The sequence below is a fragment of the Sciurus carolinensis genome, chromosome 7, assembly GCF_902686445.1.
Source record: "Sciurus carolinensis chromosome 7, mSciCar1.2, whole genome shotgun sequence".
NCBI lineage: Eukaryota > Metazoa > Chordata > Mammalia > Rodentia > Sciuridae > Sciurus > Sciurus carolinensis.
Window position 1 is genome coordinate 130,615,859 of NC_062219.1, and position 14,305 is coordinate 130,630,163.

General features: G+C 44.3%; 1 protein-coding gene across 2 annotated transcripts; it reads left to right on the plus strand.

The window, feature by feature from the left end:
• Positions 1 to 2,643: 2,643 nt before the first annotated feature.
• Positions 2,644 to 8,867, plus strand: LOC124988203 (olfactory receptor 2B2). Of its 2 annotated transcripts, XM_047557477.1 has the most exons (4): positions 2,644 to 2,958; positions 3,485 to 3,599; positions 4,605 to 5,136; positions 6,695 to 8,867. In XM_047557477.1, exon 4 carries the CDS (start codon positions 6,720 to 6,722, stop codon positions 7,659 to 7,661), a length of 942 nt encoding a protein of 313 aa, XP_047413433.1. In that variant the 5' UTR covers positions 2,644 to 2,958; positions 3,485 to 3,599; positions 4,605 to 5,136; positions 6,695 to 6,719; the 3' UTR covers positions 7,662 to 8,867. The 2 variants fall into 2 exon arrangements, with proteins under 2 accessions (XP_047413433.1, XP_047413434.1); XM_047557478.1 differs by lacking the exons at positions 2,644 to 2,958; positions 3,485 to 3,599 and having other exon boundaries at positions 4,357 to 5,136.
• The last annotated feature ends 5,438 nt before the right edge of the window (positions 8,868 to 14,305 follow it).

The following is a 14,305-nucleotide window of genomic DNA, read 5'->3' on the forward strand; positions in this document are numbered from 1 at the left end:
CTGGACCAGGACGTGATGGAAAGGGATTCTCAAGGGCACTGTCAGGGACATTGACAGAATTCAGTACATTGTGTAGCTGAGATGCTAGTATTGTATCAAGGTTACTTTCCAACAGAAATGAACTGAAAACATTCTTCTCATCAGGTTATACAGTTTGAAGAATTTGGTGGCAGTGGACATCATGTCTACAACTTACAAATGCTGCAAAAATGCACACATGAACATGTATGTGCAGGCATGCACACACACACACACACACACACACACACATACACAGAGCACAGGATATGGTGCTCTGTGCTGAAGGTTTTGTTTGGGGTTATTTTCAGCCACAGGAGTGGGATTCAGTGAGGAAGCCCCACACTCCCTTTGCCCCTTTAGAACAAGCCCTCTCGCCTGCACTGGGTGCTAAGAGTTCACTGTCAACCATAAGCCAGAGTTGGGTATGTCCTTCCCCACCTCCACCCTGGCCCGAGAAACCATGTCTCCATCCTCTCAAGCTATGACAATGTTTATCTTACAGAAAACACGACTGTCTGTTGACTTTGCTACTGTAGAATTTGGTTCTAAGGGTCAAGACATTTTTCCATTCTAAAAAAATAAGATGGTCAGAAAATAGCATTTGAAATAGTCTATTCCAGAAGTTCTTGTCAAGTAAAAGAAGAGCTATACTAACAAGTAGATTTCTGAAAAATGAATTCTAGCAGTAAGAAGGGAGGCACAGGGTTCTTTGGGTGACTGTGCAAAAGGAAAAATAAAAATAGAGAGGAATTTCCACATAATGCCCAATTTCCTAAAGCATTATGTTTTAAACTCTCTGTATCTCAGTTTCTACTTCCATGGGATGGAGACAGTGAGTGAATCACCGTTTTTCAGGGCACCTGGAAGAACTGAGGATGATCCTCTCATAGGACTCAGCACCTGCTAATGGCAGGAAGCTGAGGTCTTTCTCTATTTCCAGGACCTGAGAAAGTGGGCACACTTGGTAATTTCTAAGTGTAAGAATCTGAATTAATTTCCACTTATGCATACTTTGTCACTCTACAGAACAAAGAACCATCTTTGTCATATTTTTTGCTTGAATTTGGTTTACTGTCTTTTTAAATTATGGTTTTGTCCATTGAAATTGCAACCTGTTTAAAAATATGGTTGAAACTTTGTCACACAAGGATATGATTTTTCTCCTCACCATTCCTGCTCTTATTCCTACTCTCCTCTCCAGGAGACACCACTGATATTACATGTTTTGAAACTTTACATGTACCCAAAGCTTTTGCTTTCTCCTCCAGTTCTGCTTCGTGTCCATTTGCCTCCCTCCTCCTCCTCTTCTTTCTCTTCTTATCCTGAAGACGTTGCCTCTGCCTCTCTCCAGGTCATTCTCCTTAATTATCTAAGTACTGTTTTTTTTATTATTATTTTTATTATTATGGAGAAAAACACTTGTATTTTCTCATATATCCTCATACAGACACATACAGAAAATCATATTTAAGGTGCTTTACCTTCTTATTTTATAAAATTGGGACCACGGTACATATATTTTTCTGCATTAGAAACAATTTTGCTCATTCAGCATCATCTCAGGAAAATACCTGCAAGCCTGTTAGAGCAACAATCCTTATTTTAGACAGATGTGAACTACTTCACTGAGTATCCTAATTATTTACTAAATTCCCTACCATCGGACCATCCCTGGCCATGAAGATACTTGTGCCATAATCATCACTTTCCCTTTGTCCTTCCCCATGGGGTTGATTTCTAGGAATGACAGTAGAGGCTGAAAGTGTGTATCATTTTTTAGAAAATATTGTCCTATGTCTCTCCAGAAAGCCTGTAACACTTCCAAATCCTGCCAGTCACGTGGGAAGGGCAAAGAATTCAACTCTCATCTTGAAAACTGCTGAGTCTGGAGCTTTGCCATCATTACATGTCTTTACTTTCATTTGATAACTCGATCATATCCTCTCATATCTATTGGTTATTTGGATTTGCATTCTGTAGTTTGCTTATTTATATAAGTTGCCATTTTTCTGAATACTTCTGAGTTTTTTTTTTCTTTTCTCCAAATTTGTTAAAAGCATGTTTTTCCTATCTTCAGAATTAAATGTCTTCCAAATATATCTATCCAGAAAAGAAATTTAAATGAACCTGCATATTATAGAGTATAAAATATATTGCATTCTGGTTTCATTAAATATTATAAATACATGTTAAGTCAGACAGTTTCAGCGGCTATATACAATCTTGAGCTGAGGAAGAAATTAAGCCTAGAGATTCAGAATCCATGAAGGAAAATACGTGCTGGATATACTGAGCACTTCTTATTTTTTAGGTTGTTTATGTAAAATGTGTTCCAAACCAAGTTAATAAGCAGTTTTCATAAGACAGCCTGAGCTCTGATGGCACCTGGGAAACGGGTCCTTCATGGTGGAGTAAGAGGCTTTGGAGAACCACTGAAGGGTCTGTTCCATCAGGTATTCAGTTGTCGTCTCTTTTGATCAGAAGTTCGGGGTTCAGTCCCGAGAGAAGGGCTTCCCTGGTGCAGATCCGCGACGCCAGGAGGGGGCGACCGGGCGGCCCCGCCCAGGGCGCGCCCAGCCCTATAAGCGGCGGGCCCGGCCTCCGCCGTGCAGGGCCAGGGGTTCCGCCAGGGCCGGAGGCCAGCACTGACCGGGAGAGTGCTTGTCCGGTGATGCAGCACCGAGCGGGACAGGTGTGTAAGCTCGGCGCTACGTGCCCGAGCTCCGAGTGAGGGACGCCGGCTCCGCGCCCTCGGGCACTGCGGCTGCCCTGGACCCGCCAGCCGCGCCCGGGGCCAAGGCGGTCGGCGCGTTTCCCGAGTCGCTGCAGAGCTGAGAGGCGCAGTCAGCCATCTGTGCGCTTTACACTGGTCCTGTTGAAAGCAAGACCTCCTGGACTTAAAGATTAGCTCGTCTGTCGCTAATGCTAACATCACAGGTAAGCGAGGTTCACTTTTTAAGTTACTAAATAAAATTACATTGAAGTTTAAATGTTACTTTTAGCATATAGAACAGGACGGTCTTCAATTCTGATCTTCAATTTGCTACTTAATTTGCTCTAGGTACTTGTGAAATCAGTTTAATTTCTCGGAGCTTAAAAATTCAGGTTTCTGCCTACAAAATTCATCTTTTATGAACTGGAAAATTTTTGTGACAAACTTCCTTATCCTGCTAAACCAATCTACAGTGTATTAGCTGAGTGGGGATAAAAATGACTCCTGTCACTTATCCTTATACTCTAGCTAAAAGAAGGTGCTTGAGAGACTATCTCGTGGGGGTGCGAGATAATTTGAGAAAATGTAAACCAGTTATTTAAAAGAAAACATAATTTCATCATGTTATAAAAGGTAAAACTGACATCCAAACTATTAATTTCCTTGCCCAATTAAGCAATGGCCTCCAGGCAGATTTGGGACTAAAGCTCTTGTTACCTTCCTTGTCTTGATGTTCTTTGCATGATGAAGTTTAAAAAGACACTCTCAAGACTCAGCTGGACCTCAGCTTTTTGAAAACTCAAGTTCAGAAATGGAATGAGAAAATTCAAGAGGGAGATGACAGAAAAGGTCAACCAATACACAGGTAAAAAAAAAAAAAAAAGTCGGCACCTGCTCTGAACCGGCTTAATGCATCCTGCAGTGATCACAGACCACCACTGTGAAAGCCCCTGAGCAGCCTCTGACATCCGCTTCCTCTAACCCCCGCCTTGCCCCAGCTGGCAGCTCTTTCGTGTCTGCTTGGCAACTCATGTAATTCAATGGAGTCTTTTGCTGCCCGATTGCATACTTTCTATTTAAAGGGAGAATGATTTTATCTTGATATGCTGGCGATGCAGCTTTTCCTAAATTGGAGAAATCTACCTTATGGCCCTAGGATATCAGCACCAGTTGCAAGCAACCGGAGCAGGTGTTTGCAGGCAGGCAGTCGGTAACCTGTTGGACATGATGTCAGAGAGGCAGACGAGGCATCCTAGCTTTTTACCAGGCATCCTAGTTTTATTTTTCTATTTATTTATTAACAAATATTTCACCCCTAAAATCAGTGATATGAACAGAATTCAAATAACTTAAAACTTCTAAAACAAAATGATAACACAAGTGTTTTATCTAAAGATGTGCTGCTAAGAGTGAATGGCCTCTGAGGTCACTGGACGACAGGTAGAGCCCAGTGTGAGCACAAGGTGCCTGAGACCTCCCCTGCCTTCCAGCTCCATCCTTGTTATTCTGATCAGGTCTTCCTACTAGTGGTCAATATTCTCCCTCCTCCTGGAGACCCAACTATGGAGCACTTAGCAGACAAGGCAGCTGCGTTACTTTGTAATAAACTGAGGAATGAGGAGCTCAGTTGACAAACAGGAAACTCAGGATTCTCTCCTGTAGTCTCAGCAGAGACTCCCTGCAGAGGCAGCCTTGCTGAGTTCTAAAGAGAATCTCCAAATCCAGGGCCAGGTCAGGAAGGGCTGAAGCCCAGATTAGAGAGAGTCAAGCCATGGTCCCTGGTGACCAGAGACCTCCCAACAGTAAGGGGAATATCACTCCTCTCTTCAGTGCTGCAGGCAGGGACAGTGTAACCATCCACACCACACAGGAACCCAGGGCAGAAGTGACTTCATCTGCAGCTGTACCAGGACGGCAGGTGTGCACCCGAGGCTCATGGCCACCCGACAACGTGGGCTGGAGGGAATCTGCTCAACACCATGCAGCACAAGGAGTCCGTGAGGTGGGGGACGTCCATCACTGACCGCTTACCTGATTTTCAGGATTCCTAGCTTCCCTGGCAAAATATATCTTGACCAAGGGAAGACAAAATGCTCTCACAGCCCGTACTTTAGATCTTAGGCTCTGCCTGAATTTTAAGGAAGTATCAAGAGTTTTAGAAACTTGAAGTGGGGCACAGTGGAGCAGGCCTGTAATCCCAGCAGCTTGGGAGGCTGAGAGAGGAGGATTGCAAGTTCAAAGCCAGCCTCGGCAATGATGAGGTGCTAAGCAACTCAGTGAGACCCTGTCTCTAAATAAAAAAAAAACAACTTGAATTTCTTATGAAGATTTGCACCTGCATGGAAACCAAAGTCTTCCCTAAAGCAAGGACAGTCTGAAAAAAGAATTCGGAGAATAAACTGGTGAGTAAGGCAATCTTTAAACATTTCTAAAGTAACACACGCTTGTTAAAAAGTGGGGGGGAAATGGGCAAATTTGAAAGTAGACTTTACACTCCCACCTCAGTTCCCAGGGTAAGACTTTCTTCACACTGCTCAAGGTAGCCTTCTGTTAACATTGACCTACAGCTGATACTGTGTTTCTTCTTATGTTCAGTAGCTCCTTCTCCCTTACAGATACACTGGGCATCACTTGACATCTGTATCTGTCTGTGCATCTCAGATTTCTTATCAGATGAGGGCAAGGGTCATTTTTCAGGAGATTGACAGTTCTAGAATAAGTAGGGGAAATTCAAACACATACCGGTGACCTTTTGATGAACATGAATAAAGCTGAATAATACTTACTCTGATATTGATAAAATGATTTAATTACCACCCGGACTCCTTTGGGATAGATGCATTTCCAGTGGGTAGAGTTGGCATCTGAGACCTTCGAGTTTAGGCTCTGAGCAGCCTCTGTCGGAGTGCCACAGTTCTCACAGAGCATTGTGCCTGCACACGCCATGCCACTTGTCTGTGCGGGCACTCTGCACAGGTGACATTCATACTTCACTGCCGATGGTCCCTGTGTCTGTGGCTGAGGCTGATGGCTGGGGCTGGTCCCTGTGTCCCTATTCCTGGGGCTGGTGATTGGGGCTGGTCCCTGTGTCCCTGCCTTCTAGGATAACAATTGATGCCACAAGAGGAATGGAGAGTGAGTTTCATCAGCAGCGCTGTTTCCATTGGCAACCCAGGAAATCTGAAGTTCTAAACATCATAATTCATAATCCCTCTATGAGTACCTCCTTCTTTGGATCACTGTACTTTCTTTCATCCATATACCCCTGTTCTAGAGGGCAGAGTCTAGATTAAGCAGTGTGTCATACAGGAAAACAATTACTTTTATTTACAAATGAGGGGCCCGAAGATCAGAGGACCAAAACATTCCCAGAGCACTGTAACTAGCTGGAAAGGGAACTGTCTGACCCAAGACCTGCCAAGTTTAAATGTCATGTTATTGAATTGTCCTGTACAAATTCAACAAACTTCTGAAAGTAGAAGGTTGTGCCTACTTAAACTATGTCTGATAACTGTCTAGAAAGAGCCTATCTGCATGCATTTGGGAGGTGGGTGGGAATAGTGGGGGATTTAAGCAATTTTAATCCCCAAACCAAGGAATCTCATTAGTATTGAGGAGACACTGGAACCAAGACCAAGAGCAGGAAGAGCCTCTACATCTGCTACTAGAGAGTAGTGAGAACTGAGCACTTACAAACCATAAAATACCCAGGGGAAATCCTGTGAATGTGGACATCGATGACATGCTTTAAACTTTCAAAAATCACTTTGCTAAGAAACTGTTACGAACTTATCAACTTTTGAAATACCTGGACAGGTAGATAGTTTTATTTTTATCAATTATTTTTCACATTCTTAATGGGCCTAATCTATAAATTTGTGCAAGTCACCAGTCAAATGAATATAGCTGACATAGTCATTAAGAACATATTTATTAACTTACTGACATTCTGTCTTTCAGGGAACCAAAAGTCAAGTCATTTATCATGAGCTGGGTTAACGAGAGTGTTCCACAGGAGTTCGTTCTGCTGGGTTTCTCGGATCGACCGTGGCTAGAACTTCCACTCTTTGTGGTGTTCCTGGTTTCCTACATCTTGACCATCTTGGGCAACATGACAATAATTCTTGTGTCACATCTGGATCCTAAGCTGCACACCCCCATGTACTTCTTCCTCACCAACCTCTCACTCCTGGACCTGTGCTACACCACCAGCACTGTTCCACAGATGCTGGTGAACATCTGCAGCACCAGGAAGGTGATCAGCTATGGCGGCTGCGTGGCCCAGCTCTTCATCTTCCTGGCCCTGGGTTCCACTGAGTGCCTTCTGTTGGCCGTCATGTCCTTCGACAGGTTTGTGGCTATCTGCCGGCCACTCCGGTACTCAGTTATCATGCACCATGGGCTCTGCCTGCAGTTGGCAACGGCCTCCTGGGTTAGTGGCTTCAGCAACTCCGTGCTACAGTCCACCTGGACCCTCCAGATGCCACTGTGTGGCCACAGAGAAGTGGACCATTTCTTCTGCGAGGTGCCTGCACTGCTCAAGCTGTCCTGTGCTGACACAACAGCCAACGAGGCTGAGCTGTTCTTTATCAGTGTGCTGTTTCTCTTAATACCTGTGACGCTCATCCTCATATCCTACGCATTCATCGTCCAAGCGGTGCTGAGAATGCGGTCAGCAGAAGGCCGCAGAAAAGCATTTGGGACGTGTGGCTCGCACCTAATTGTGGTGACACTTTTCTATGGCACTGCCATCTATATGTACCTGCAGCCACCATCCCCCTCCTCTAAGGACCGCGGGAAGATGGTGTCTCTCTTCTATGGAATCATCACACCCATGCTGAACCCCCTCATCTATACCCTTAGGAACAAGGAAGTAAAGGGAGCTTTTAAAAGGCTGATTTCAAGGGCCTACTTAATAAAAAAGTAAGGGATTCCAGATGGTAGGCCTTGAAAAAAGCCTGGGATTCGTGTGGCTTCATATAGTCCTTTCCGTTGCTCATGTTGGAGAAGATCACTGCAATCTGCAAATGCAAGATCTTCCATGGAGAACTGCCTTTGTTTCCTACTGCCTACATGTGTTTATTACATAGTCCTGGGAACTGGTCTTTTATGATTTCCCAAAATTATGTGACTTTAAAGTCTTACATTCTCAGGCTTTTTACCCCTGGTTAGTATATTTGGGGAAGAGTTTTGAACTTCTTTGAGACTGAAATAAAAGTTTAGGAATTCTTTCCCAGAAACAAAATGCTTTTATGCACAGACACACACACACTCTCTCTCACATGCACACACACTGACCTCTCATTTTCATACTTAACAGAAGCCTGTAAAACTACCCAGAGCCTCTTCTTCTTGATTATAAACACAAGATGAATAGCCCTAGCCTCAATTCTAACATTTCCTATCCAAACAACTCTAAAACCCATGATAATTTTTTTCCACAACTTAAATTTGGTCTTCCAGTCTGGTTTCTGCATTTTCCACGTCTCCTCCATTGAAATTTCTTTCCATTCTCTCTACCACATAAAACTGCAGTCGCAGCTCAGATCTGAATCGAATCACTGCCTCCTGACGTTCTTTGTGAATTCCCCTACAGTGTACATTCTCTCTCCTTTTAGGCTGGAAGTACAGGTAGCTCGACACACAACCATGTCCACTGCTTGTTGAGTGCCCTTCTTGCAGGAGGAAAGCCATCAGCTCAGTACTTGGCCCCTCAGGGAGCACAGACTGATTCAAGGCCTTCAGAGCTCATCAAAGTGTAAAGACGTGTCTGCACATTGCAAGCACTACCTGGTTAATGGTATGATTTGTTGCACTGCAATTAACTGCTTATTCGTTCTCCTTCTTTTTCCAATGTTTTCTTCCACCAAATATATCAAAACAGATAATGCAACAAGAAACACCGTTAGGACATTTTTCCTTGATACCTTATAGTAACAACTTATATTTTGCCTCATTGTAATTCTAGCAGGACATAGTATATCTTAAAACTGTAACATACATTTGAGTGCCTCGGAAGACTTTTAAAATTCAGGTTGTTCATTTTATGTCTCTTAAAACGAATAATTAATTGATTTAATATATTGTGTACTGGGGTAAATTTTAAAGGGATTCATAACAAAATTCCACAAATATTTTGCTATTATTTATAAATATATACAATAAAATAATTTGTAAATAAATGTATGTAATCACGGAAATCCATTTTAGATTCATTCAGAACAACAACAAAAAACTAAACTAATTTCATGAGCTTCAGAGGCTGCAGACTGCAGTGAGGAACATCGTGTGCGTGTCACATGGCTTAACTTCTGAGTAGAGCTGAGACGCTTCTCATCATGCTGTCGCATAATATGTAGCAACGATAACCAAGATGGCGGGGAAATTATTTGTTCCTATCTGCTTGTGAAACCCACTCGAAGTGACCACATATCACCACGGCCTGGAAAGAAGCATGCTGCCACACACGGGTCTCTGCCCTGCTATAATGGGCGTCTAGTGAAACATGGCACCAGCTGCATGAGGACGGGCTCCACAAGCTAAAATGACACTGGGAGAGCGGCCTCCTCAAGAGCTCCACAGCGTAGGGTGTGTCCACATGGGGCTGGCAATGCTCCGTCCAGGAATGAACAGGGGCTGGTTCTGGGGTCAGGGGTGACCAAGAGCACAAAGGTCAGATTTCCAACAAACAGGTACAATTAACAGGTCGTTTTGGCATGACATAAGAAAGGACTCACACTGTGATGAACCAGTTGCCCGTTCTGGCATACAGGAAAATGGAAATCCAAACAAAATAGAGATTGAGTTAAGAAACTGAGATGATGCATTCCTTCTTTAAATCCTGTTTCAGGAACTTCCTTAAGTGAAATCCAGGTTGTCATGATCATCCAACCTGTTAAGGATCAAAGGAACCAAGGCAGGCAGGGAACGGAACAGCTGCCATCAAACCTGGGGAGATGTCAGTGGAGTCGGCTTCTGTGGCCTGCAAGAGAAGGGCTGGGGAGCTCTTCTGACTTTGCATGTGGAGTCGGCCTGGGACACTCAGAATGACCCCAGGGTAGATGGCTCTGTGGAGATGGGATGTTCAGCACTGGAGGAAACTGGACTACCTGGCTTGTGGGATCCCTTCCAACCAAGAAGTCCCTGGCTTTACCGATACAATATAGGAAGAATTCAGGTAGATATAAAAGTAACTTCCAGAAAATGAAATTTGGGATAAAGTGAAGTAAGGGATGGTGTTAGTTTCCTGCTAAAGCAAACTGCCACATTATGTTGGCTTAAAACAACAGAACTTAGCTTTTCAAACTTCCAGAGGCCACAGTCTAAAATCCAGGGTCAGGAGAAAGTGAGGGGCCTTGGAAAGGGGCTTGTGCACTGGAGTCACGTGACCCACCTGTGGGGTGGGGAGCTTCACATCCGTCTCTTCCTTGGGCACCTCCATCAGATATCTGCCTGGAACCTAAGGATTCATGATAGACTCCGGAATCCACCCAGATAATTAAATGAATGCCTCCCCTTGAATTTCCTTACCACATCTCTTGTAGGTACTTTCACAGGTTACAGGCATTACCACGTAGACATGTCTGTTTTGGGGTTGGGGGTATCTCTCAACATACTATACCATCGTATTGTTGAGGACTGTGTAGCCCATCATAAAATTAACTTTTTAAGGATCAAGTGTTTTTTTTTTAATATATCGTTAATTAAATTAGCAAGAATTCAAGTTAATTTCTACCTCTAGCATCATCACCATCTCATTATCATTAGAATTTTTAGACTATATACACTTTCCTGTGTGAGAAAATAGAAAGATAGATTGTATCATTTGTCAGTACCTTCTTTGAATGGACCATTGGGCAAAAGTTGGCAGAAAAATAATATTTTGGGAAGATATGATAAATCAATATGGTATTTAAATTTTTTGCTTAGCAACCAGGAATGGTGGCACGCACCTGTAATCCCAGAGACTTGGGAGGCTGAGGTAGGAGGATTGCAAGTTCAAAATCAGCCTCAGCAACTTAGGGAGACCCTGTCTCAAAAAAAATTAAAAAGGGCTGAGCCTGTGGCTCAGTGGATAAGTGCCCCTGGGTTCAAAACCCAGTACCAAAAACAAAAACAAACAAAGAAAAAAACAACAACACACAAAAAAACCTTTTGATTAGCACATATTAATTGTACGTATTATCAGTGTGATACTCTAATACACATAGATGGCATGCACAGATCAAATCTAGCCCTCCTTTATCCACCCCTTCCCTCCCTATACACAAGTCAATATGGTTTATAAGTGTTGCACTATCATTAGCACCATAGGGATAGTAGAAAGATGGCAGAATTTGTGTATTTGTGCATAATTAAATATGGACACTAAACACCATCATGCCATTTTTCACTTACCTACATTATTTACATTAACAATTACATTCATGAAACATACCATAGTGCTTTTTTACTCCCACTTTCAGTACAGAAATTTTCCCTGTGTAGTATGCAATAAATAGACACAGATTGCTAGATTTTATAAAAAAAAAAAGCCAGAATAGGCTGTCTATAAGATACAGACTTCATTCTTTAATTTCTATTAAATTTATTTCGACTGATTACATAAAATATTAAATGTACGTATTAATGATCTACCCTGTGGTGTTTTGATGCATGCATATGTGGTGCAGTGTTAAATCAGGTTAAGCAACCTCTTCAAGCATTCGTCACTTCATGGTGAAGACACTCCAAGGCCTGTCCTGCCCTCTGTGATGTGCCCAACTGTCATCCACACTCACCCCACCGTGCAACATCACCACAGAGCCTCTGGCCCGTCTGACCGGGACCCCTGATGGGCTCCTCCCTTCTCCCTGTGCTCTGGTTCTCCCGCTCTGCTCTCATCTCCCGTGAGATGGACTGTTCCTGCTCCGCTGTGAGATGGGCAGTGCTGGTCCTTCTGTGCCTGACTCGGCACACCTGACAAAGGGTTTCCAACAGATGGGTGCTCATTCTTTTCCAAAGCTGGATAGTCTGCCAATGTGGATGCTGAGGACACAGGACCCCAAAACATGACTGCAGAAGACTGGTGTGCTATTCCAGAATACTCTCCTTTGGCACGTGCTGAGGGACTTCAGATGCAGGAGGAGCTCTGAAAATCCCCTTTGCAGAGGAAACTTACATTAGCAAACATACCTGTCAGGAGACGGGCTGCTCCAGTCGCTTTTGCTACCTGGGAGAGTCTCCTGCGTAAGGCAACCCTGACTCACGGTGCATTTCTTCCCTCATCCTCCTCCAGTTGGTCTCCACCACCCCCCTGATGCCCCTTTCCTATCTGCAGCTCTGGATGCCAGACGAGTGTCAATCATGGGTCTTTGTTACCCAACAGGTGGGCTTCACAGGCAATGCAGGGTACCAACCATTGAACCAATAGGTGCTGCGGAAGAGAAAGGGATTATTCACCAGGTGGAAATGCAGGAGCCCCAAATCAAACCTGCCTCCCTGAGGATAAGGTTTAGTGGCATTCATAGGACAAAGAAGCCAGTGGTTTGAGGCGTGGGGACAGACTGGAGGCAGGGAAAGTGAAGTAACTGGGTTGCACATGCAGAATCAAACCCAGACCTCCCTAAGCCACACGTTCAGGTGGTGGGGGGCCTCAGCATGCTCCGAGGGTGCTTTAGACCCTCTGTTGTCAGAGGGTCAGACACTTGTGAAGGCCCAGGTAGAGGACTGATGGACAGAAGTGGCCTCCAAATTTTCTTGAAAACAAAAATAGCAACTACTACTATCCTGACACCCCCAGCCCTGTTAGATGTGTCGGCAAGACTACTGTGCACACTGCTCAACTGCGCAACCCCTGGAGATATGAGCAAAAGACTAAGAGCAAGAGAAGCCAGCGGGATTTCCAGGCGTACCCTGTGGTCCCAGCAGGCTTCTGTCTCTGCAGTCTCCTCTGTGTGTGCAGTTAACCTCTCTGGTTTCCATTGCTGCCCTACATCGGTTTAATTTGCAGCTCAGTCCAACACCTGGCTGAACTATCGTGATGTTAACCTTGACCCAGGTTGCCACCTTCCTCTCCTGTTCCGTTTTCTAGAAGGGGGTCTCTAGGCCCAGCCTATAGTCAGCCCACAGTGGGATTATGCCCCGTCTTCCACAGGGTGGGGATCCAGGTACCTGCTGTCATATCATCACAGTGACTAGAAAGTTTAGGGGAGGCTATTTTGAGACTGCACAAGCATTCAGTTTCTCCTTGAAGTTTTTCAGACCAGGTTTGGTGTCCAGTAGCTCTTGCCCATAGCAATGATCACAATGTTCTAATGAAGACTATTTCTCTTATTCCTTCTATGTTCATTAACTGCAGTTCTTCTATGAGGAAGACTTATTTATCCAATCATATGTTTATGTTAGTGTGGATGCAAAGATATTTTATTTGTTGGGCTATAAGCAAATGATTTATGATTTATTTTGCTGATCATGCTAATCCAGTTTGATCATTAACAGCTCTTTCAGTTGGCTTTGATATTATTTTTGCACAGCCAACCCTTTTAACTTTCCCTACTTCTTTTTTCCTGTCATGTCAAGACGTTCTAGGCTCATCTTGTATTCTCCCTGCCTTGTCCCTAGAATGCAGCACTTCTACTGGAAAATGTTACTTAGGAACCAAGGTCTGGGTGTGAGGTGTGCTCACTGCTTCTGCCACAGGCCCTCTCCAAGAGCAAATCAGGAAACATGCACATAAAGTGGCCCAGGCCTGCAGACCTCCTCTGTGTTTATGGCTGGGACTCTGAACACGATTCCCTAAAGTATGGTGCCTTGGCCTCCTGAGAGCTTTAAACTGAAGGGCTTCTGAAGGGCCACAGAAGCAGGCTTGTTGATGTCTCCAGTCCTCCCTTCTCCCCCAAGGCAGGCCACAGAAAGGAGCTTTTCTCCTCTCCAAAGTGGGTCATGGAAACCAGCCAGCCTCCTTCCCCCAAAGATAGTCATAAAACCAAACACTCTCACTCCAGCCTTCCACTGCCCTCTGTGTAGGAGCTGGCCACAGAGAAATTCTCCGAGCTACCTCACCTGTCCTAGATCTCAGCACACTCATTCCAGAGGCGGTCATGCCCCATGTCAGGGAGGAAGGACGCCACACATAGGCCTCCCTGGGCTTGCCCTTCAGTCTGCTCCCATCAGCTCATACCTGTGCTTGGTACAGTCACCTTTCCACGTGACCCTCCACACTTCATTCAAAAATAGTTCACCCTCCCTGGGACTTTCAGAATAGTTCTGAAGGTTCCCATGCCAAGTAAAACTTACATCAAATAAATTTATTATTCTTTTCTCTTATAAATCTGCCTTTTCTTAAGGGCATGTCAGCCTTTACGCTTTATGATGGATCATCTCCCTTATTGTCCCCGCTAAAAAAAAAAACCAGGTGTTAGGAACTTAAGTGAAAGGGTGACGTGATGGACTCAGATCAGAGGCTGTTTTGCCCAGGGCCAGCAAGCCTCAGAGGATTGTATAATGAATGGCTCAGGACAAGAGGGGCCAGCGCCTAGGACCCTGGAGGAAAGATCCGAAGTGCAGGAAGAAGTACTTTGTTCCGACTGA